The 22,832-nt window shown below is 37.2% G+C and overlaps 1 protein-coding gene across 1 annotated transcript; it reads left to right on the forward strand.

Moving 5' to 3' along the window:
* The first annotated feature begins 2,497 nt into the window (after window positions 1-2,497).
* On the forward strand, window positions 2,498-22,507 carry RBM27 (RNA binding motif protein 27). The gene is made up of 20 exons (XM_009706791.1): window positions 2,498-2,636; window positions 3,480-3,604; window positions 6,043-6,134; window positions 6,725-6,918; window positions 7,756-8,013; window positions 8,590-8,823; window positions 9,630-9,764; window positions 11,863-12,012; window positions 13,875-14,022; window positions 14,306-14,459; window positions 15,631-15,894; window positions 16,015-16,143; window positions 17,011-17,133; window positions 17,674-17,748; window positions 17,858-18,022; window positions 18,442-18,546; window positions 18,653-18,844; window positions 20,693-20,779; window positions 21,252-21,362; window positions 21,997-22,507. Exons 1-20 carry the CDS (start codon window positions 2,498-2,500, stop codon window positions 22,081-22,083), a joined length of 2,967 nt encoding a protein of 988 aa, XP_009705093.1. The 3' UTR covers window positions 22,084-22,507.
* The last annotated feature ends 325 nt before the right edge of the window (window positions 22,508-22,832 follow it).

Consider the following 22,832-nt stretch of genomic DNA (forward strand, 5'->3'; position numbering starts at 1 on the left):
AGCACACGCTCGGTTTACGGGAGGCTCCGGTTTAAAGGGCTCGGGTCGAGGGTTGGATTTACTGAGGGCTGGCGCGCGGAGCGTGGCCTTTTGTCCCAGGATCAGCGCATCGGCCTTGGCCTCCGTGTGGGAGCTCCGCAGAGCCCGTCCGCCCGCCTCGGGACCGCAGGCTGCCCCGCAGCCGGCAGTGGCTCCGGTCCGAGAGCTTGATCTCGAGCCGCGCGCCATCGGTTTGTAGCACAGCCCTCAAAACAAAACTGCAGCTCAATTAACGAGAGTCATCGGAAACTCTGAGTATGCAGTCAGGAACGTCTGCTGGAGACGTGTAGGAACTTTGATGAGCTCTTGGCAGGGGGGTCTGGGAGGGTTTTGTTTCTCTTTTTGTGAGTGGTGGGAGAGGATTGTTTTAAGGGGGTTTGCATCAGTAATGAAAACTGTCTTGTTTCTGAAAAGCACCTTGCATATTGACTGAGTACTTGTGAGACAAGTATAGTGAAGTGTTCGCGGAGTTTTGTCTGTAGCAAGGGTATTCTGAAAGAAGCTAACTTGTCAGTAACTAGCTAGCCTTATAGTTTCCACAAAGTAAAACTAAGACTTGTTTGGAGTCACAGGACATACATTTACAATGTGTAGTTAAGTGATATTTCTACAGATACTTTTTTGTTCCCATACTTTAAATAGGCCTTGGAACTACTCAGTTGTAGTCATTAAGTAGCAGGTCTTTGAAAATTCTTCATGACTTTCCTTTTTTTCGTTTTCAAGATAATGGGTCTCTCTGATACTTGGTCAAATCCTTCTGAAATTCTGTTAGACTGGAGCATAACTGTTGCTCCTACTACTTCACCGCCAGTCTACTTCACTGCCAGTTCCAATCGACCTTCTGTCTTGCTGTCCAGCATTCCTTTGGTATCTGAGTTGCAGTATAAGGACGTGAGCTGGAGACAAGGGTTCATGGCAGAGAATCATAGAATTTGCTAGTGGGTCCTGACAGGCTAGGGTTCAGGAGTGAAAATACAAAATTATTAATCTGGAGAAGTGTACACACCTTACTCATACTCCTGTAATGCACAGTGTAATGCCTAAGAGAAACTAATGTATGGAGAAAGGAATGGATATGGTTACAAAGTGATGGATCATCTCCTTTATTTTAAATTGAAGGTTTATAGTCAGTTGCAGGTGGACACCAGCACCGAATACATTGCATACAGTTTATTTCTTTTTGTGAACGTGTGTGTAGGAATTGTAAAATCTGTAAATTTGTGGTTTCTTTGTTGTTAATTGCTACATTTAACATGACTTTCATTGGATGTTGGAAACAGCGAGCAAACTAATTTGAAGTAGAGCTGCTTGATTGACTGTTCATTAAGGATTTTTATTTTCTCTAACCGGTTGTCATCTGCATGGCTTTTTGCATTTTGTTTGTTTGTTTTCTGGATTTTTTTTAAATTTGAGATTACTTTGAGGTCTATATACTTTATAGTATTTCTTTCTTGTTTCTGTCGTCAGTGTTCTTAGAAAATACATAATTCCTTCTCTAAATGTTAACCTTAAAAAAATAAAAAATAAAAAGATTGTCAAACTGTTTTAGGTTCCTACCTAGCATCTGATAGCTTGCACTTGCATCTTCTGAGAAAGGCAAAATGAGGAGCTATTGCTTAGTCATTTAACACTGTTAATCTAGTTCATACTTTGAGTGTTTTTTCTAGTAGCTGAATAATGGAATCTAAAGCAATATCCAATTTAAAGTTTAGTGGCAGAGTATTGCTGCACAAAGTTGGCTCTCTTTGGCCTTAATGAAGCTAGATAAGGGCTTAGGTAGTGTGGATAGTCAATCAGTGTTAATAATTTCACCCCTTTAGACATTTTACCAGTGCTAAAAGATTATTGTAAAATTTGTAGGCATGGAAATAATCCTTGGGGAAGGAAAACCCCAGTATGTTAGGCACAGTAACTTAAGTTGTACAGAATGTATCTGTGTGCATATTTAAAATGTGCTTTTGCCATATATCTTTCTGAACTACTTTTCATGGTAATAACGTTTTAATACTTTAAAACCACTGTAATACTTTACAGTAATTGTACAGTGACTTTCCTGGTGCTTGCTCTGCTATTCTTGTAGAGTCATACTTGATGGTGGTTGCTGTGCTTAGAAAAAATTAAGAAACAATGGCATCTGCTTAGTTGCCCTAGAATTAGGTCTTTCTGTAAAAAAGAAGAAAGGTAGTTTTTCCTAAACAAGCTCAGGAAGGAGCAAAGGAGTGGGAACATTGTCAGGTGTGGTAGGGTGGGGGGTGGTCACATGGCAGCTAAAATATTGTGCTGTAATTGGAAAAAACAAAAAAAACCCTCTTTGCTGGCTCAGGCATCCCAGTACAGCTGTGTTGGTGCTAGATGTCAGAAAAGCGTCAAATGTGTGTTGCCAGGTTTTCTTCAGCGGCTCTTCTGTAACAGTAATTGTCCAACACGGGGGTTTTGGCATACTTCAGCAGAATCGAGAATGGTTCTTTCTCTCAATAGATGTGATGCAGACCCCTCAGCCTTAGCCAACTATGTTGTGGCACTAGTCAAGAAAGACAAGCCAGAGAAAGAGCTGAAAGCTTTCTGTGCTGATCAGCTGGATGTCTTTCTGCAGAAAGGTACTGTGCTCTCCACTACTTTACCTGTTTGATGACTTTCATTTCATTGGGGGCAAGGAGGGAGGAGGCAGGATGATGCACCACTGTTACCTTCAAAATACTTCTTGTTATGCATTAATTGAATGTTTCTTACAGTGTGAAGCGATAAAGGTCTTGTGATTAAAAAAAAAATAAATCTGAAGTTATGTAGCTTAGACTTGGTCATGGTGGGTGGGAGGAAATCCTCTGAAATAAAAGCTAGCAATTTAATTTTAAAGTATCAGTCATGGTGCCAGAAGTTTCTCTGACAGATGTTTGATAACTTTTGAAAACCTGGTCCATATTAATCTTTCAGGCTTCTGGTGTACTCATAGCAATTTGGTTCAAATTCAAAGTTCTAAACACTTGGAATTCTGACATTCACTGGGGAAATTATTTTGCATTTTTCTGTGATCTGATGTTGAACTGATGGTTAGTCTTCTGTGAATTATTTACTCTCGTAAAAATTTCTGTAAAGAGGCTGCTAACTGTAGCTAATGGAATAACTGTGGACTTATTCGTTGATCATAACTTTCAATCATGCTTGCCCCTTAGAACATTTCAAAGTTGTAAGTGTGATTGAAGGAAAAGTCGCTGTTTCTGTCTTTGATATACCGGATGAATTTCTTTGTCTAAATAAACAACCACAAGTTCCACAAATGTAATTCCAGCTCCTTGAATGGAACTCATGTTCATTAATCTAAGATGATACTGCTGCTGTGGGCAGTCCACCTGAATGACTTTTTTGAGGGACTTCTCTGGTAAATTTTAACAATGCCCTTAAATCAATATGTAACAGTATTTTCTTGTGTTCTGTATCCTTAGAAACTTCAGGTTTTGTAGATAAACTTTTTGAAAGTCTGTACACGAAGAGTTATCTTCCTTCTCTTGAACCCACAAAAGTAGAAGCGAAGCCTGCAGGTCAGGAAAAAGAAGAAGTCAAGGAGGAGGTAACATTGTTTTTTCTGTCTGCTTGCTCCTAATTTTCAAATTAGCCATCTCATACATTTGTGAGGCAAAATGTGAAAGAAAAATCCACTTTATTGCAACTAATAATCTGTATGATCTCTGTGCATCTGAAGAAAAATGGAAGATGAAGATGAGCATTCAGACAAGAACATTTTAAAATCCCTTTGTAGAGTCTGCCATTGATCTAGATTAATAGCATTCAGAAATCCTGTTCAGATGTCCCTTGCAATACAAGCTGATAATGATTTGGAAGGGTTTAAGATAGGGGGAAGAAGCAAAAACATTCCGAAACATTTCCTTTTTCAATTTTGTATATTCTATGAGGAACAGAAATTATTTTAAATGTTTTTTGTAGTACTTACAATCAGTGAAATATGGTGGCCTGTATATTGGGACATAATTACTTTAAAAAGTGAGGTAGCATTCATTTGGCAACAGCTCTTTCTTTTTGTCTTAAAGTTTTTAAGTTTTACTGACAAAATTGAAAACAATCAAGTTTTTGAGTAAAACAAAGTAGTATTTCCATAGTTGTCTAAATCTCTTTGTCTATTGTATAATCCTCTGATATCACTTGCCTAAGATGTTTTTTTCTTCTAAGTTGGTGATCTTCCAAGAGAAGAGACCTCTTCTCTGTGCTTGTAGCATCCTAATGTACCAGCTTTGAGAGAGAGTTGGGGAAAATACTGCTATAGAAGTAAACATTCTTTATTTCCCTATACTCTGATCACAGTTTGCAAAGATACTTTAGGCTGAGTATGTGTTTTAATTACTATAGAAAAGATGCAAATAAAGTCAGAGAGTATATATGAAATTCTAGTCTATTCCCCTCGCTCCAGGGATGCTTATGTCATGCAGTGTTAAGAGCAAGAACTGTTGCTTTCTTTATAAATGGACCGTGGGGAGCATTTTTTTTCTGACAAGTGCTTTAAATGGATATTCAGATTTGTGCTTTTGTCTGTGAGTCTAAAATAACATGAAGGGAAGACTTTCCTGGAGTTATTTGTTCTGTCTTCAGAGTTAAAACTGGCTGATGGTCACGAAGGTGACAAATGATTGCAGATAAAAATCTGACAGTCAACCAAAACAAAGCTGTATTATATCGTATTGCTGAATGCAGGTCCTTATTTGACAGAATGTGATTCATTGGTTGATTTAAATTAAAGTTGCTCTTTAGTTTTTTTTCCTCTCTTTTGTCATGTCCTTTTTTTATGTGAGGGTGAGACCCAGAACTACAACAATTTATGGAAGTAGCTTTGATGGTGGAAGTTCATAATCTGCAGCTCTACAAGACTTTCACTTTAGTAGTTTTCCAATCAGTTCTCAAAGCACTGTCATGATTTATAAAAAGTGTTTTGGAACTACCTTCAATTGACTTAAGCAGTGCTCTGATGGGGGGAAAGGGGGAGGGTTTGGGGGTTTGGGGAAGAGGAACACAGAGATAGGGGAAAAGAAGGTATCTGGGACAGCTTTATAGGACAACTTTACAGGATCAGGACATTAATTAGTTATTTCAACATCAGTAGGGCCTTGATGATTTGCCATATAGCTCAGTGTGTTACGTGATTCTTGCAAATGGAGGACACAAAATAAAACAAGTGTAGAGTCATAGCTAAGTCTAGGTTGGACGGGACCCCAGATACCATGTGATAAAACTTGTGTTGAAAGCAGTGCCTTAGGTTAGGCTATCCAGAGCCCTGTCAAGCCAAGTCTTGTATATTTCTACCATTTCTCCCCAGATAATCCTAAGCAAGGATGCAGGAGACTTTCCTTTTTGTTTGTTTTGTTTTAATTGGAAAAAATCTTTTCAAGATCATTTCATGTAAATTTTTGCCACCAAAATTTACAGTAACTTCTAAGCAGTATAAAACGGCAGCAAAAGCAGCAAAACTACAAAATGGGTTCAGAGTGATTTACGGTAGTGATATAGCTGACAGACTTCTGAAACTGCTTTTGTTGAGGCCAGTAACAAATAAGACTAGTTCAACCAGGTGAACAGTGTTTTGCTTTAAAGCATTTATTTCAAAGTGTGAACTAGTGGCATATCTACTTGGAGAAGTAACTCTCCTTAGTTGTGTTCCAGTTACAAGATTCAGAAAATACCTCATTTGTAGAATTGCTTACTCTAATGAATGAGTAGAGAATAGATAGACAACTTGTCTTTCATGGCTGCTGTTTAAAAACAAAATATCAAAGTAGTTTTGTTTTGGGGCATCTCCTCTGCCGAAAAACCTGAAAGATTTGAAACAAAAACCCCGACGTCTAGTGCTTGATTACTTGTAGAGTTTAAGTATTCTGTGTAAGTTATTGTTTTTATATGGGATGCTAACTGTAACTTGAACTAAATCTTGGTCTTGTTTTCCTCATTTAAAAAGAAAAACAAGTGATGCTAATCCTTGATTGGTAGTTGTCTCTTAAACAGAATTTTCAAGAGTCAGTTGAAGAAGAGCGGGATAGCAGGAAAAAGAAGTATTCCAGTCCGCAGAGAAGCCGTGGAGATTCCAGTGAACAAAGGTTAGTTTTGAACTAAAATACAAATATATTATTCTATATTTGCTGGCAATCTTTAACTGTGGATTTTTACCTTGTAGGTAGTGGTTTTTCACAAAAGTAGTGATTTCCTCCCTACTTTTCTCTGTCTGCAATGTATTATCTGTATGTTGATCACATGCATGAGAACCATTTGCTAGAAGTTCATCTCTTCTGAAGAAATGACAATTTTTTTTTTAATGTTAATAGCTAGGAATGTCATCAATTCCATTCTTTCCCTTGCTAACTAAACAAAAAGTATTGTTGGGGTCTTTAGGAGTTGGAGGGGGGTGTTGTTCGCACAGTGTCAACATCACTTTCAGAACGTGTCTGGTTTTGGTTGTCTAACTTTTTCACCTTTCCAATTCTTTTTAGTCCTCCCCTTGTTGGCTTCTACAAATTAGTGATTCAGCTTTGAGATTCTCTACTTTTCTATACAATTTGGGAAATTCTGACTCAAATGTTTTGCTGTCCAAATTGGATAGGAAGAATGAACGGTGTCTTAACTTGTTGCAAGCTTGGTTTTTAAATTGGTTTCTCTTTTCATAACCATGGTCTACATATGTCTTTTCTAGAACCAGAGAGAAAAAGAGAGATGATGGAAAATGGAGGGACTATGACAGATACTACGACAGGAGTGACTTGTACAGAGAGAAGTCTGGCTGGCGACGTGGCAGGAGTAAAAGTCGTAGTAAAAGCAGAGGGTTAAGTCGAAGTCGTAGCCGCAGTAGGGGTAGAAGCAAAGACCGTGATACAAACAGAAGTGTTGGTGAGTACCCAAGGTGTTGCTTTAGGAGAACATCTGATGTCAGTGATGTATGGTGACTCCTACATACTGTATGGTCTAGCAGGCTGTAGATGTCCTTGAGTAGTTGGAGCAAATTTTGAGAGCTCTGTGTTCCTGAAATTATTAATTAAGATGCTGTTTTTCAGAATAGAACAATTAAGGGGATTGTTTGCTTCTTTGCTAACCTCTTAATTTATCCACGGGTGTATACCAGTGGATATCAGTAGCTGATATTTTTGTGCTGTGTGTGTTGACCAAGCTGTTGATTTTTTTTCTTTTAATTTTTTTTTTTTCCTCCGAAGAGCTGTCTTTTGCAAAATAGTGTTATCCTCTTTTTCACTTTGTTACTGTGTATTTTTTAGAGAAGGTTTCTTTGTGATTGAAGGTGGTTACCATGTGATCCGTTGTTCTTTTAGGGCTAATTCGGGCTGTTGGAAAAATAAGAGGCACAGATTACAACAGATTTCAACGTATGTTGAGACCATGTTAGTTAAGGATGGGGGGTAGGTTTGTTGTTTCAGGTTTTTCCCTCTCTCTTTCTACTTTAAAAGAGAAAGCTGTAATCTAGAATGGAATAAGGAGTAGAGGAATGAATGTGCATGTTGCAAAGAGAACATTTACATTTCTGAAGTTAAAACCCTGTTTACATTACATTTAGTTCTTATTCCATTGGTAGGACTAAGCTCCTTCAAGAACAGTTTAACATGCAGAATACTGAATATTTAAGGAAATGTTTACACTGTTGTGTATTTTTCTCAAGGCTCTGATATACAGAACAAAGCATGAAGACTTTACCTAACTTTTTTTTTTTTTAAATAGAGCACCGAGAGAGATCAAAATTCAAGAGTGAAAGAAATGATGTTGAAGGCCCGTATAATCCGGTTTCCGCATCTCCCAATAAATCTACCGAACAGTATTCCTCTGCACAATCTATTCCCAGTGCTGTTACTGTAATTGCACCAGCGCACCATCTTGAAAACACAACAGAGAGCTGGTCAAATTACTATAACAATCATAGCAATCCCAGTTCATTTGGCAGAAACCCTCCTCCTAAAAGAAGATGTCGAGATTACGATGGTAAACTATTTCTTAGTTTTCAGTTTCATACCTTGTTTCAGTTATTCTGTGACCCTTTTTTTTTTTTTTTTTTAGGTATTCACTAAATGTAGGCAGCAAGTCAAAATACGATAGCATGTGGAGTATACCTTGTATGTAAAAGATGCATATATGACCTATATTTTACTGGGGAAATAACTTGTCTTACTGGAAGCAGTTTACTTATAATCTGACTGTTGCTGGATAAGAACATATGGAGTTGGTTCACAATTCTGTATGTACTTGGCAAATATTTCAACCACTGGCAGTTCTGTTAAAGATTGCAATATATGTGTTTAATATAAAACAGGTGTTACTTCCGACTTCTTTTTTCACAGGTTTTATAATGGATGCATGTATGTTTGTATGCTTTTATGGAAGATTATTCTAATTTGAATTATTTTGAAACCTCATCTATGTGATGTTGTATCAGTGATTGCATGTTTTCTTTAGTAAGAAATTCCAGGAAAATCTGAGATGCTACAAGTTGCTGACAACTGATTTTTTTTTTTTTTCTTTTTTCCCCCTAAAACAATTAATAAATGCCCTCTTTTGCAGAGCGAGGATTTTGCGTACTTGGTGATCTTTGCCAGTTTGATCATGGTAATGATCCTTTAGTAGTAGATGAAGTTTCTTTGCCAAGTATGATTCCTTTTCCTCCACCACCTCCGGGACTTCCTCCTCCTCCTGGTATGCTTCTGCCCCCTTTGCCAGGTCCGGCTCGTAATATGAGGTTGCCGGTTCCACAAGCTCATCCACAGGCACCACCTCCTGTTGTGCTTCCTGTACCAAGTAAGTCAAAACATTGTTCTATGTTTCTTTTTCGTTATTTTACCGCATCTTACAATGTAAATTCTATGAAGAAATAGAATATTAGATATGCGGTTACTCTGTTTCAGTACTCTGTTCTGGTAACACAATACATGCTGTGATAGTTGCGTCAAATAGCAGCAGCAGCTATGGGATGAGAAATAATTTTATATAGGATTAAGCCTAAACTTTGCATGAGCCTTTTAGTGGGTGGAGTTGGCTTGCTATTGAGTGCACTGCCCATGCTCTCTGATTGTAGTCGTGTCTTGATAGTTTGTGTAGTGTAACTTACTGTCATTTTTTGGGCATATAGTAAGTAGGAATGTATGTATCATATATGGTGCTAACAAAGCAAAAAATAGCTAGATAATTCCTTGTCTGTGAATGCCTTTTGCCCTGTAGTTCGTGTTTTAAAACTGTAATCTAAATGTTGCTGATATGATCTCTTTCAGCAAGCCTTGATTCTCCATGGCAGAGCTGAGGGAAGAGCTGCTTTAGTTAATGCACGCTCTAACAATAATAAATCTCTAGGGAAGAAAAGCCACTTTTTTTTTTTTTTTTTTTTTTCCCTTAACACTTTGTCCTTTCTGGGAAAGAGAAAAGGTGTTGGAATCAGAGTACCTTACCTGAACAGGCCTTCTCAACCTATTTTTATTGTAATGGGATTGTAAATGTTTACAGCCTTGAGCTGGCTCAAAGCAAGACATAAACAAGTTGCATTGAATTGTTTGCACATTTTATCTGTGGAGTTGTAAGTCTTAGTGATCTATTCTATGGTGTCATTGTAGGACCACCTTTAACACAGTCAAGTTTGATAAATAATCGTGACCAGCCTGGGCCAAGTGCAGTGCCCAGTCTTGCACCCGTAGGAGCAAGACTACCTCCTCCTTTACCCCAGAATCTACTGTATACAGTATCAGAACGTAAGCAAATACTTTTTTTTTTTTTAAATCTGCTTGAGATATAAATTTTAAAATTCCTCTGTTGATGTATGATTAGAAATTACTATCTCTGTCTTCCTCCAGTACATACAAATCTAAAAAGAAGTCTGATGGCTTTCCTTGTGGTCAGTCCATCATCTGCTGTTACTGTGGGTTACAGCAGTAGTGTTCTGTCGCTGTCTGAGGAAAGATCAGCTTGGGGGAGCTTCATTTGGGTTCCATATGCTCAAAGCAATAAGATGGTTGCACAAGAAAGGGATCCCTTCATCTTCAGGCTGTTTAGTAGAACATCAGTAGGTGAAAAATGGATCTGCAAACCTGTGCTTACTGTTTAATTTGGTCTTTATTCTTACCTAGTTTTGGCTACTTCAGATGAGAGAGGTGGTTGCGTTGTGTTTTTTTTTCCAGCTGTATATCACAGTAGTCTCTGCAGTGTTCGTATACATTAGTTCATTCTTTCTGTCTTTTTTCCAGAATAGACTTAGTTCTAGCTTTCCAACTTTAAAAAAAAAGGGATGGCTTTCAATGGACATGTCTATCTTCCTTAACAGAGCTCAGATTTTTAAAAAGTGGGGGGTTATGAGTGGAAATAACAAAATACTTAAGAGTTCTAGATTGCTCAATTTAAATCCAGCAAAACTTGTATTTCTTTGATAATGAAAGGAGTAATGGCACTGCCATGTTTCATGTGAGCAAAAGAAGACAATTAAATCTCAGTGTTTTATAATATTCCCATCTGGGGTATTTTTTTACATAAATATTCTGAATTTTATTCAAAGGAAGGCTCTAGTTCAAGATCCATGTCATTTCCTTTGTGACTTACATGTTTTTCACAACTTCAGTCACTCTAATAATCTTGTTAGATAATCTGTTAAATTATCTCCAAATGCTGTCAGGCATTTAGATGTTACCATCTGATTCTTTCAGCTTCAGAACTTCTTTTAATGGGTGATTCTGTCTGTCTTAGCTTGCAGGGCATCACTGACTTCAGTTGCACTACATAATTCTGTTCTCCAGAATATCTGTGGAGATTTTCCTGTCGTGTTCTTGGACTGTTACAGTAACAACTGCTGATTGCCCTCTTGCAGTCAATTGTATGCCAAACTGTGGAGGAAGAACTTGTGGTTCAGCTCATGCAAGGTTAATGAAAGTTCTTGGCAGAGTCTGAAACTAAACTGTAAAACATCAGTATTGAAATTGTGAGGCATCTGTTTTAAATTTAGAGTCTTCATTGTTGCTGTGGAATAAGGAGCTGAAATTTAGAGTGCTTCAAGTCTGTCAGGTCCCCTTGTATAGGCATTCATTTCTGTTCCAGGATGCACTGTTTTTCTGTGGAGGCTTTTCATAGACTTTATTCATTCTAGTTCTTGTATAGATTTTCCTTTTTATGGTTGGAAAAATGCATCATCCTTGATTTGGACCTTGGGCTGGAGGAGCAATGCGAGTCAATTCTGTCATCTTGTGTTCTCATGGTTACACCTTTTAATTAACATAATCATTAGTACCTTACTGGAGCTAGGCAGCTGATCTTGCTCTTACATAAATTAAGATAATTTAATAGGTAAGTATTGGTCAAATTACCTGATTTCTCAGCTTTCTTTGAGTAGAATCATTTAAGTACATTCTTCTCCAAAAATCATTTTCTGAAGTAAATTAGACTGTTGGGCAGCAAAGACTGAAAATCTCTTTGCATCTTAGACCCCACAGAATAAATGCTCAAACTAAATCTTTTGTTGCTCCCCTCTGAAACACTGTCAGATGTTGTGAAGGTTGTCATACAGACACCTCGTTCTTTTTTTCAAGCAACTCATCAACAATGCTCAATTATTGTGACCTATGCGCTTTTGACAAACAGTAGCAATCAGATTAAAAAACAAAAGAGAATATGCCCAAATAGACTTGGGCGTAAAGTTCAGTTGAGGGTTGTAAATGGCTACACACATTGGCTGTACGACCTCTTTTCTCTTCTCTTCATCCAAAACAACTTCTGACTCTTGGACATCCATGCATTTCCTTAAAGGAAAATTAACCCCGAGTCTTACACTTGAAAAATTCTTTCATTTCTCTCCTTTTTTTATAGATACATATGAGCCAGATGGCTATAACCCTGAAGCACCTAGTATTACCAGTGCTGGTAGATCTCAGTATCGACAGTTCTTTACAAGAGCACAAACGCAGCGTCCAAATCTAATTGGCCTAACATCTGGGGAGATGGATACAAATCCAAGAGGTAGGAAGGGTTTCTAGTCATTGCTGTTGCTATTTTTGTCCAAGACTGTCAACACTTATTTTCCCCTTTTTCAGGCTGAAAGCAATAGTTTTTCTTACTGATCTAGTATTTCAGAGCAATTTTCAGACATCTCTACCTTTTTTTAAATGCTAATATGACCATATTAAAGTCAAAGCAGCCTTTTTGATTAAAAATAACCAATAACCACTTGGAAATGTTACAAGGTTTTTGTTGGTTGGGATTTTATTCCTCTTTAGCCTGTGAAGGCACTTTTTGGGTGTGGGGTGCTTCTAGAAAGAAAAATGGTGCAGAAAGATGGCTTTAAGCAGTACAGTCTGAAGACTGCTTTTGATTTGCCAAGGGTATGTTTAGGACCTGGGGCCCAGAGGTGATGATCTACAATACTTACCTCAGCTGTTGTGATGATAGTGAAGAGGGGAACTATCATGGAATGTTTTGTACTTGGTGGTCTGACTCCTTCAGCCAGATGTTCTCTCTAAAATGAATATTGCAGGTAGTGTTCTAATTCTCCTAGCCCATGGAAATCCCACTCTGCTTTTAAGTAATTCTGAATCCTTAACTGGATGGATGTGGATGTAGTCTCTTAGTGGTGTCACATAAAAATATCTTTTAGGAGAGAGAGCAAGTCAAGGCTCTTTACAGAAATTTTTATTCTGTTAGCATAACTTTCTTTTTTCCCCTCCTGCTTTCCCTGCCCTGATCCTTAAAACAAAATATGTTAAATTTCAGCATTTACTGTTACACTTCAGTGTGTCTTATTCAGTAGATATTTTTTTTCAGTATTTCCTTCCAGTGACTCATCTTATAAAGAATATGGTTAAATATTATTGCAGAAATTGCTGTTGCTGTTTGCATCTTAATAAACATCATAAAGGCAGGGTTTGGGCTTTATTGTTGGCCTTCAGATTCTCTCTAAGAACCCATTCTGGTTGTAAGGCATGGGTGAGTGTTCGGCAGTGGTGCCTCAGACCACTTGTTTTACTATCTTTATCACATATGTGAAAGGTTTACTCTAAAATCATCCTCCAAAGTAAGTTTAAAACTATGCACGAAAATGCCCAGTCTTTTTTCTCACCTATAATCAGCAGAGCTCTGGCATATATATAAAAGCCATAGAAAATTGACTTATAAGTCAGACTTCTTTTTAGGAGTTGAACATTGGCATGCACAGGAGACTTAACAGCAATAGCATAATCTTAAAAAGATTGTAAATAAATACCTGGCAAACTGTGATCTAGCGCTTTAGCTTTGTGTTTGTAGAAGTTGCTTCAAACTTTTATGTCTCCAAGACTATACTTTCATGCTGTAGTTGTGCTTAATTAACAGTTTGTTGCTGAAAACTGGAGGGAGGGATGACACGGGGATCGCAGTGGGAGGAACGGGTTCTTGGTTGCTTTTTCACTGTCAAGGGTTAATACAGGGAAAGTTGGGTGTTTATTCAGCCCTTGCCACATTGCAGAACTCTAATCTGAAGTCTGGGAACCTAGCCTTGTTTCTTTTCCTCCTTTTTATTTTTTTTGTTTTTCTCTTTTCCTGCAGCATCTGAATTTTCAGTACCTGAAAGATAGAGTTTTAGTTTTGTTTCTTCAAGCTAATACTAATTTTAAAGGTCAAAATCTCATCCCTGCTGGCTGGACTAAATGTTTGTTTTCCTCAAATTGTTTAGTTAGGCTAGCAAGTGGTCTCTGAAGTAACTTCATAAACAAAACTGACCAACTTGTTAAAGTCTTCCTAATTTTTATGTTTTTAAACTCAGTCTTATTTTGCTGTTTAAGTGAAAGCTTTTCCAATGTCTCCACTGATGTATGGTGAATAACACAGGTCTTTTCCCTTTCCTCCAGCTGCCAATATTATCATCCAGACTGAACCTCCCATTCCCATTACAAATAACAGCAGCAATGTAACTAGAGTCGTCCTTGAACCAGACAGCAGGAAAAGATCTCCAAGTAGCATGGAATGTCCACCATTAAAGAAACCGTGGCTGGGAAAGTAAGAATTAACACATGTCGTTGACTAATTGAAATGTACTTTATTGCTATTAATGCTGTGAATATCGCTTATCAGTAGTCCCTGTAATTTGAGCTGGTTGGGTCCGAAAATCTGTGTCCGCATGATATGGAGACTAACTGTTTGGTAGTGGGAGGAGCTCTTTTTTGTTAGTGTCTAGAGTGTATACTTTTTATACGAAAAGTAAATGTGTGTTAACATTTGCTGCCTTACTTGAGTGTATGTATGCCTATATAAATTACTGTCTTGTTCTCATTTTCTCTAGGCAAGCAAATAACAACCAGAATAAGCCAGGATTTTTGAAAAAGAATCAATATACTAATACAAAATTAGAAGTTCGAAAAATTCCACCAGAACTGAACAATATTACACAGCTCAATGAACACTTCAGCAAATTTGGAACTATTGTAAACATTCAGGTAAAAAACAAAGTTCAGTTTTATGCCTGTATGTGGGTATTTTATTTTCCATGAGGCCTTCTTGAATGTTGCGGCTGAACTACGTTCCTTAAGAAATCTTAATGGAGGCTAACTGAGAGAGTAGGTAATCAAATTCAAAGAAACCTTTTCTTGATCTACTCTGTATGGTTATCTTAATTCTGTAAGTGTGTTGGCTTCTGCCTTCATGAGGTCTTACAAAATTTAAAAGGCTTGCAGGTTTTTGAGCAACTTGTGTATAATTTTTTGAAAGAGACCTTCTAACAATTTCTCTCTTGTATTGATAGTCCTACAGTATTTCATAGTCAGGATTTTGACAAAGATGCTACAGGAGAGTCTTTATATGCATCAGTTTATTACCACTTCGTGTGCTAGAACTGGCTCCAGTTCAGTGCTGTTTCTTGCACTGTAAGAAGGGAAAAAGCACTATATGAGCAAAACACGGGTAGTTACATGGTTAAAATAGCACTTAATTTCCATGTATTTTTCTAGACAAAACAGTTGCCTCTTAAGTCCTCAGTAGAGGTCTAAATAAAAGACAGATACCTGGGAAGCCTCTGTTTCTCAAGTTGACAATTTTAGCTGATAATTAGTTGATAATTTGATCTTAGTCCAAAAGATACTGTGGTGCTTTCTGCACCTGGATAATGAAACAATGCATTTAAAACATGCTATTTCAGTCATTATACTAAAAAGTCCAAGAGATGTTTTTATTCCTGTGATTAATTCTTAGAGAAAAATAGTCTTATTCAAGACTGTTAGATAATGCTTCTTTGAGAATATGGTAAACGTTTGCATTGTACATCCTTGGACAGCAGTCATCTTTCAGGAGGTTAGAATAAAGAGCTTTCGAGTCAGCACTAGAGTCTCTTCAGTCATACCCCAGTGGCGGTTCACAATGCTCTGAATATATGATGTTATTTGGTGGAGGATTTGTTTTATTTCATTTTATTTTGGCTTCACTGCAAGTATGTGTAAAATTTGCCAAAAGGTAGTTACCTTTAATTACATAGAATGTTTTACATGTGTTTTGAGCTGTTAATATCATTGTATATCCCACTCATTATTGCAGATTATTTGTAGATTGGTTTGCTACTGGTTGAGGTGTTTTCATCCTTGAGAAATAACGCATTCTAATGACCTTTTGATTTAGGTTGCTTTCCAGAATGATCCTGAAGCTGCTCTAATTCAGTACTTAACTAACGACGAGGCTAGGAAGGCGATCTCCAGCACAGAAGCAGTTCTGAACAATCGGTTTATAAGGGTACTGTGGCACAGAGAAAGTGAACAGCAGCCCCCATTGCTGCAGCAACAACAGCAGCAGACACCCACACAGTCCCTTCATCACCAACTTCACCTTCAGCAGCAAGCCCTGACCACAACGCCAGCTGTAACAATGCATAGCACTCTGTCAAAGGTACTGTGCTATCATAAACTGGTGATTGAGCAGTGAAGGTTATCAGTGTTCCTAAATGATTGCCACTTCAAAAAAGCAGAGTATATAATCTTTCATTTTTTAATATCTGTTGATCCACAGGTGATGAATAAACCACTGGCATCTGGCGCCTATGTCCTTAATAAAGTCCCAGTGAAACGTCGCCTTGGAGCAGCAGGTGGAAACCAGCCTGACATAAACCAGTCTGGGGCTGTGGTAGAGGATTCTCAGGTATGTTTATGAAAGCTGACCATCTTCATACTTTCGGTTAAAGCTTTGGCCTGTTAGCTAAGAAGGATCTAGCAAGTGGAACTTGCGACTTGTTCCCAGTTGTTTCTGTTTCTTTTTACTGATGTTCCATGCAACCACGGTCAGTCAGTTCTTCCTAGTTTCATTAGCGTTTATGTAAAATAGGGACAATGACTTCAGAAAGTATATAGTATTGTAAGTAGCATAAAATGTTTTCGGCAGTGCTTCTCAGTAAATAAATTTGACAGCCTATATGTGATGTCATCTTCTTGTTGGCAAATCTGATTTCTTTCCCAGTGATTTTTCAGGTTATAATGTGCTTTAACAGTAGTGCCAGAGGCTTATAGAATACTTCTGCACAGAGTTCCCGCTGATAAAGTGTAATTCACACTGATCTCATAACGCAGTATGTGTTCTTGGCCACAGAGAAGTCCTCCTTTTAAGAAAGGAAGTATGCAGGTGACTTTTGCTGCCTTATTTGATCAGGAGGTGTGATGTTAGAGTGTGACTGCGAAGCTGAATATAATGCAGATGCAGAAGATCAGTTTCAGTGGTCTTCCTAGTGAATACCAGTATACAGAGGAAGTTTTGAATGAAGAAGGAAAGAAAGTATCTTTTGCATAAATCCTTTTAACAAGCTTTTAAGCTGATTGACTCCAAGCAAGTTGACTATTAGACCAATGCCTTTATGCGTGTGTTTTAATTGCCTTGATCTTTTTGTCTCATTGAACAAATCTGGAAGTTTGTGTTCATGTTTCACAGAATACATTCCTCTAAAATTCATTGATGATATATCAGATTTGTTTTAAGCTATTACATATTTTTGTGTGTGTGTTTTTACTATTTCAGTCATTTCCTACTTCTACAAGCCACTCAAAAATGGTTTATAGTTCTTCAAACTTAAAGACATCTATGAAGCCTGGTGCAGGGTCTAAACCTCAAGATGTGCAAGAAGCCCTTAAGAAAAAACAGGTACTTTACTAATCATTGGGTGACTGACAGTATAGCAGTCAAAGTACGTTGCAAACAAAGGTTTGATAGGCAACTTAAACCTCATATATTGCTGTATAGCTTGCTACATTAGTGTAGTTTCTGTCATTGTTATCAGGCTATCTTGCAAATGCACATTGAGGTTAATCACAGGTAAGGGAGTATTCCTTTTGGGGTGTCTTAGTTGACACGTTTTGCCATGCGTGGGTTTTCTTGAGGCATTTCTCTGATTTTAATCTCTGCAAGTATGAGACACTTAAATGACAATGGAGGAGACAAATGTTTCTTAAGAGATGTTTGAAGGGGGCAAAAATTTAGTAGAGTACTTCGCAGCAGGAAATTAGCAACTTCTTATTGGTTTTTTCCCCAGATCAGATACACTTTATACTTGTGCGTTTTGCAGACTAATAGTTTTTACTACAGCCTTCACTTCTGTAGCTTAAAGAAGAAAATGTGATATGTATGAGTGCATATAATGCTCGACTGCTTTTTAGTGATTGAAAGAATCTTCTTATCGTATAGGAGGCAATGAAACTCCAACAAGACATGAGGAAAAAGAAGCAGGAGATGTTAGAAAAACAAATAGAATGCCAGAAGGTAAGTCTGTAATGTCTTCTAGTAAATACATTCTGATTTTGTAGATACCTGTCTGTTCCATGTTGTTTTTCCTGGAATTTTATATTCCTGCTCTTTTATTAATACATAGATGTTGATATCCAAGCTGGAGAAAAATAAGGCCATGAAACCAGAAGAGAGAGCAGAAATAATGAAGACCTTAAAAGAACTAGCAGGAAAAATATCTCAATTAAAGGATGAATTAAAAACTTCATCTACAGCCTCTACGCCATCAAAATTAAAGTCCAAGACAGAGGTATTTATTGCACAAGACACTTTCCTGCCTGTCTTTTGTAAATATTTCTAATATTATGTCCTAAAAATGCAGCAGCATTAGATCAAAACACTTCCAAGCAGTATTTTAAATTTGAGAGTGATAACCATGGATAAGCAAGCTGTGGTTTTAAGGAACTGGGATGACCTAGTTTTGCTGGTAGCTCATTCAAGCTTGTTCCAATTCTGAAGCAGAGAATTCTGTGTCCTTCAGAAAATGGATTGGGGAGGAGCATGGAGGCAATTAAACTGAATTTAGAGGAAAATCTGGATATTGTGTACTGATCTGTCTATACCATTTACATAAGTGTATTGCTGAAGAAGTGGAATAAAACATTAAAAGCATGCATTACAGTTCTACTTTTTCTTTCCATTTTCTCTTTCTGCGCCATTTTCTCTAAGGCACAAAAGGAACTTTTAGATGCAGAGCTGGACTTTCATAAGAGACTGTCTTCTGGAGAAGACACAACTGAATTGCGAAAAAAGCTAAATCAGTTACAAGTAGAGGTGAGTTTGTCTGGATTGATGCTTTTAATGTATTTATAATATATAAATGTTTTAAATCTGTTCAAACTGAGGATGGCTTTGTACGTTATTTGCCGCCTTTAACCAGGCTGCCCGTTTAGGCATTTTGCCTGTTGGTCGAGGAAAGACAGTGCCAGCCCAAGGAAGAGGACGAGGACGAGGTCGTGGTGGGAGAGGAAGGGGCATGTTGAATCATATGGTGGTAGATCATCGTCCCAAAGCACTAACAGTTGGAGGCTTCATTGAAGAGGAAAAAGATGAATTGTTACAGCACTTCTCTGTAAGTATGAGATCACATTAAAAAAAGAAAAACCTGAAGAGGAGAATTGTGGACGAGCTATAAATCTCAGATTAAGTAGGTAACCAATACCCTGAATGTGTGCTTACTTGCAAAGAGAGGCATGCTAAGAACTTTGTAAATAACTGTTTCTTTTCCAAATTCTTGAAGATGCAAGTCTTTTTGTTTGTGTTAGTGCAAACAAATCAAAGACTTCATCCTGAATTCATGGAACAGGCTATGGATAAGCAAACAGTTTCAGGAGTTATCAAGGGTGTAAATGTAATGTCTAGCAGCCTCTGTTTACAAATTATTTTTCAGATTGGCAATTCATACCATTTATCTTGTTTCTCTCTAGCTCAAGAAGCAAAGCACTGTTTTGCTAAACAGGACATCAGTTTCGAAGTAGTTAAATTTGTTTACAAACTCATGGTAGAGCAAGTAGCTTGCTAGTTTGCAACCGATGTGTTAGCATCATAACTAAGTTAACATAATAAAGGAAAAACTGATTTTACGTTTCCTTCAGTTACTCTTCCCAGAATGAAATGTTTTCATGTGCAAAGCTAGTAGACTTCTCAGCGAGATCATGTAATACTTCATAAATAGACACAGCATGAAATCTAAGCTTGATCAATTCAGTTTGGTATTTCTGGATGCTCTTTGCAAAGCAAGTGACTGATATGGAAAACTAATTTTGTAGAATCCTACCATTTAGAGCTCGATACAGAAAAGCAGTAGAGTTTGCAAGAGAACTGGTAATCTGAAAGCTTGTTTGTTTCTGGTTTGAGTGGGAACAGAGAACTTTACAGTTCTTCATACAGTGGGATAAACTTTGCTCTTTGGGAAACTGTTACTCTCTGCTTTGGCCTCATTGCTTATCGAAAGGTTAGAAGCCACTACTACTGCTTTGATTAAGTAAATTCAGTGAAAAACGTGCGGTTTGATCAGAAAAAACCCAACCTGCTTTACAGTACGATAATGGTGCCATGAACCCTGGGAAAAGTCCTAAGAGGGGACCAGAGTGCCTTTTTTAAAAGATTGTTGCTTTAATTCTGTTTCTGAGAGACTTCATGTTTTTCAAAGTTTTAGCCATCCTTAGCTGCTGAAACCAGTAAAAGTTTTTGCAAAAACTAGCGTTGTTACTCAAGCTATTATCTTACCGGCTTTGAAGCTACTTTTCTTCTGCTATTCATATTAAATCTGAAGTTGACTACAGTTTTCTTTTGTGCTGCTTGTACTCCATGCATAAATCCTTTTTTTGTTTGTTCTGGGTTGTTGGGTTTTTTTTACTATTTAATCATTGCTGTGGTCATTCCAATTTTCATCATTATGCAGTGTATAAATTCTAAAACTGCAAACTTCTTGTTAATCTAGCCATACTAGATTATACTTTTTCCTGCTTCCAGTAGTACACTTATAGAACATATTCAGGAGCTCTATAGCAAAGTTTGATTCCTATTGCTGAAATCTCTTTTGCAAATGAATGAGCTCTAAAGGACTTGCTTAACAGGTCTAAAGATGTACAACAATGAAGGGCAGAAGAGAATAAGGGAAATAGTGAATTCAAAGAATTCACTTCTGAGCTATAAACTAATACGCTACTTCCTTTCCTCCTGCAAAATTAAGTTCCACTTTACTAGAATCACAGTAAATCTGAGCTTTTGCACAAAAATACAGGTACAGATGCTGCAATACTGCTGGATAACGCAGCTGAGATTTCTCTGGCTCTCACTTTTCTGTCCCAAAAATAAGGTTTCAGTGGTGCTTCAGTACACCGCAATTGTAGCACATGATGATCATGTTTTTGGAGGAGAATATTACTACTGTTCCTAATGGATTTTTCTCTCATAGAAATTTGGGGATATTGAAGACCTTCAAGAAGAAGATTCCCCATTAAGTGTTGTTCTAACTTTTAAATCTCGCTCAGAAGCTGAGAATGTAAGTAGAATAATGGATTTATTTTTTTTTTTCCCACAGTTCTAAAATAAGAATTTTTTACTTCTTGTGTTTGCCTTTGTATTTAAAAATTTAGCAGGCTTTGATCCCACTAGTTTGAGCTAGATAGTGTGGGTATTTGTTGCTACTGCATATAGTGTCACTAAAGGGGGAAATGCTTCCTGTTTACCTTAATGGTAACATAGGCCTTTTACTGATAAAGGTTGAATGTCGTGATCAATTCAGAGCTCTGTTAATCTTTTCTGACTGCTCGTAGTTGAACGTTATTTAGCAGATTCAGGTTTGAGTGAAGTTGCTCTCGGGAAACTGAAGTGGGTAATAGTGGCTTATATGTTTAGGATATTCAAATGCGCATCTGCATGATGTTCACTGGGTCTAGTTCATTGTTGGCAATCTTAAAAATTCTTTACTTGATGCTCTTTTTGAAAATATGTTCATTTAAAATACAATCTAGGCTGCTAACCAAGGATCCCGGTTCAAAGACCGAAGGCTACAGATATCATGGTACAAACCTAAGGTACCTTCTGTGTCCACAGAAATTGAGGAAGAGGAATCCAAGGAAGAGGTATAAAAATATGTTAATAAGCTAATCACTCTTCTAGAAATCTAATAGCTAAGAGCTCTTCTAGGATACAGTTTTCTGTTTTCTGAAGAAATTTCATAAAAGATGTTTTTGCAAACCAGAAACTTAACTGGTTTTGAATAGTCATGTGTGTTTTCCACCTTTTAAAAAAGGGAAAAGGAGGGGGGAAACCCAGCATTTTCTGGATGGGATGTTGATTTTTCAACTATGAAAATAAACTTCACATTCTCTATATGCAAGCTGCCAATCTTTTTACTTCACAGTATTAATGCTCCACTGTAGAGTAAGTTACATATATTCTTTCCTGTAATTGTGAACATACTGAGCTTTGGAAGGTTCTTCTGTCTAGGCATTTAACGGAAAACTGTTGTTTCAGAGAGGGTGGGTGGCTGTTTATTCCTGCGTCCTTTGAAGTTTGGCTTTCTTTTCCTTTCCTGATGTGTGAGGCTACTGGTCTTTCCATAAAAGTTGTTGAATGTAATTGTATGCATTTCAGTGAGACGTACGGTAAACAAGAACTTGATAGAAAGTACAACTGATGCTGTGTTGCATGACATGTTTCCTAGGCTACAGCATATAACTTCTTTGTTTAAAAATCCGTTTTTTCTTCATCTAGGAGACTGAAACCTCAGATTTATTTTTGCACGAAGATGATGATGATGATGATGAAGATGAGGATGAATCCCGTTCTTGGAGAAGATGAAACTTGATGTTGGAAATGTATAATTTTAGGAATATAGTTCAAGCTACATCTTTTAAACATTTATTTTAAAAAGTTGATGAGCCAAAAAAAAAGCTTTACTTTCTTTTCAAACCACAAGATTTAAATTGAGCAAAGTTTGTTATAAAAACATTTCGGAGATAGAGCTGTGATACTAAGCTAGCCAAAGGCCCAGTAACTTTTTACATAATTATCAAGCTCACCAGGGTGGTGATTTTTTTTTCTATTTAAGAAGGATAAAAAGGGGAGGGGTAATACTAGTATTTTCTTGTCCTCTTTTTGTGACATCTGTATTACCTTGGTTTGGGTTTTTTATAATGTGATTGATTTGTTAGTTTATTACAGGTTTTATTTAGCAATATTACGGGGTTAGAGGAAAGATGCAAACTTTCATTAAATGTTATGAAAGAAAAAATTGCCTCATTGAAAAAGGGTAGCATTTTATTTCATATGGAATCACTTATTGTAGAAATTATTTGTGACTAGATTCATAAATCATTTATTTCAATATATTTGAAAGCCAGATGGTTTCTATGTTCTACTGCTTTTTGTGAGAGGAGATGGAAGAAGCAATTTAACAGGGTATTATTATAATATTGTCCAGTTCACTCTGTTTCTTCAAATTCTTCTTCACAGAAAACATCAGCAGTGACACGTATTTGAGTGAATTTTCACTCACTGTTGATTTTCTTCTGTAGTTTCAGTATAAGGTTCAAGTTTAAGTTAGACTG

Source organism: Cariama cristata, unplaced genomic scaffold, assembly GCF_000690535.1.
Source record: "Cariama cristata isolate BGI_N322 unplaced genomic scaffold, ASM69053v1 scaffold37858, whole genome shotgun sequence".
In the NCBI taxonomy this organism is placed as follows: Eukaryota; Metazoa; Chordata; class Aves; order Cariamiformes; family Cariamidae; genus Cariama; species Cariama cristata.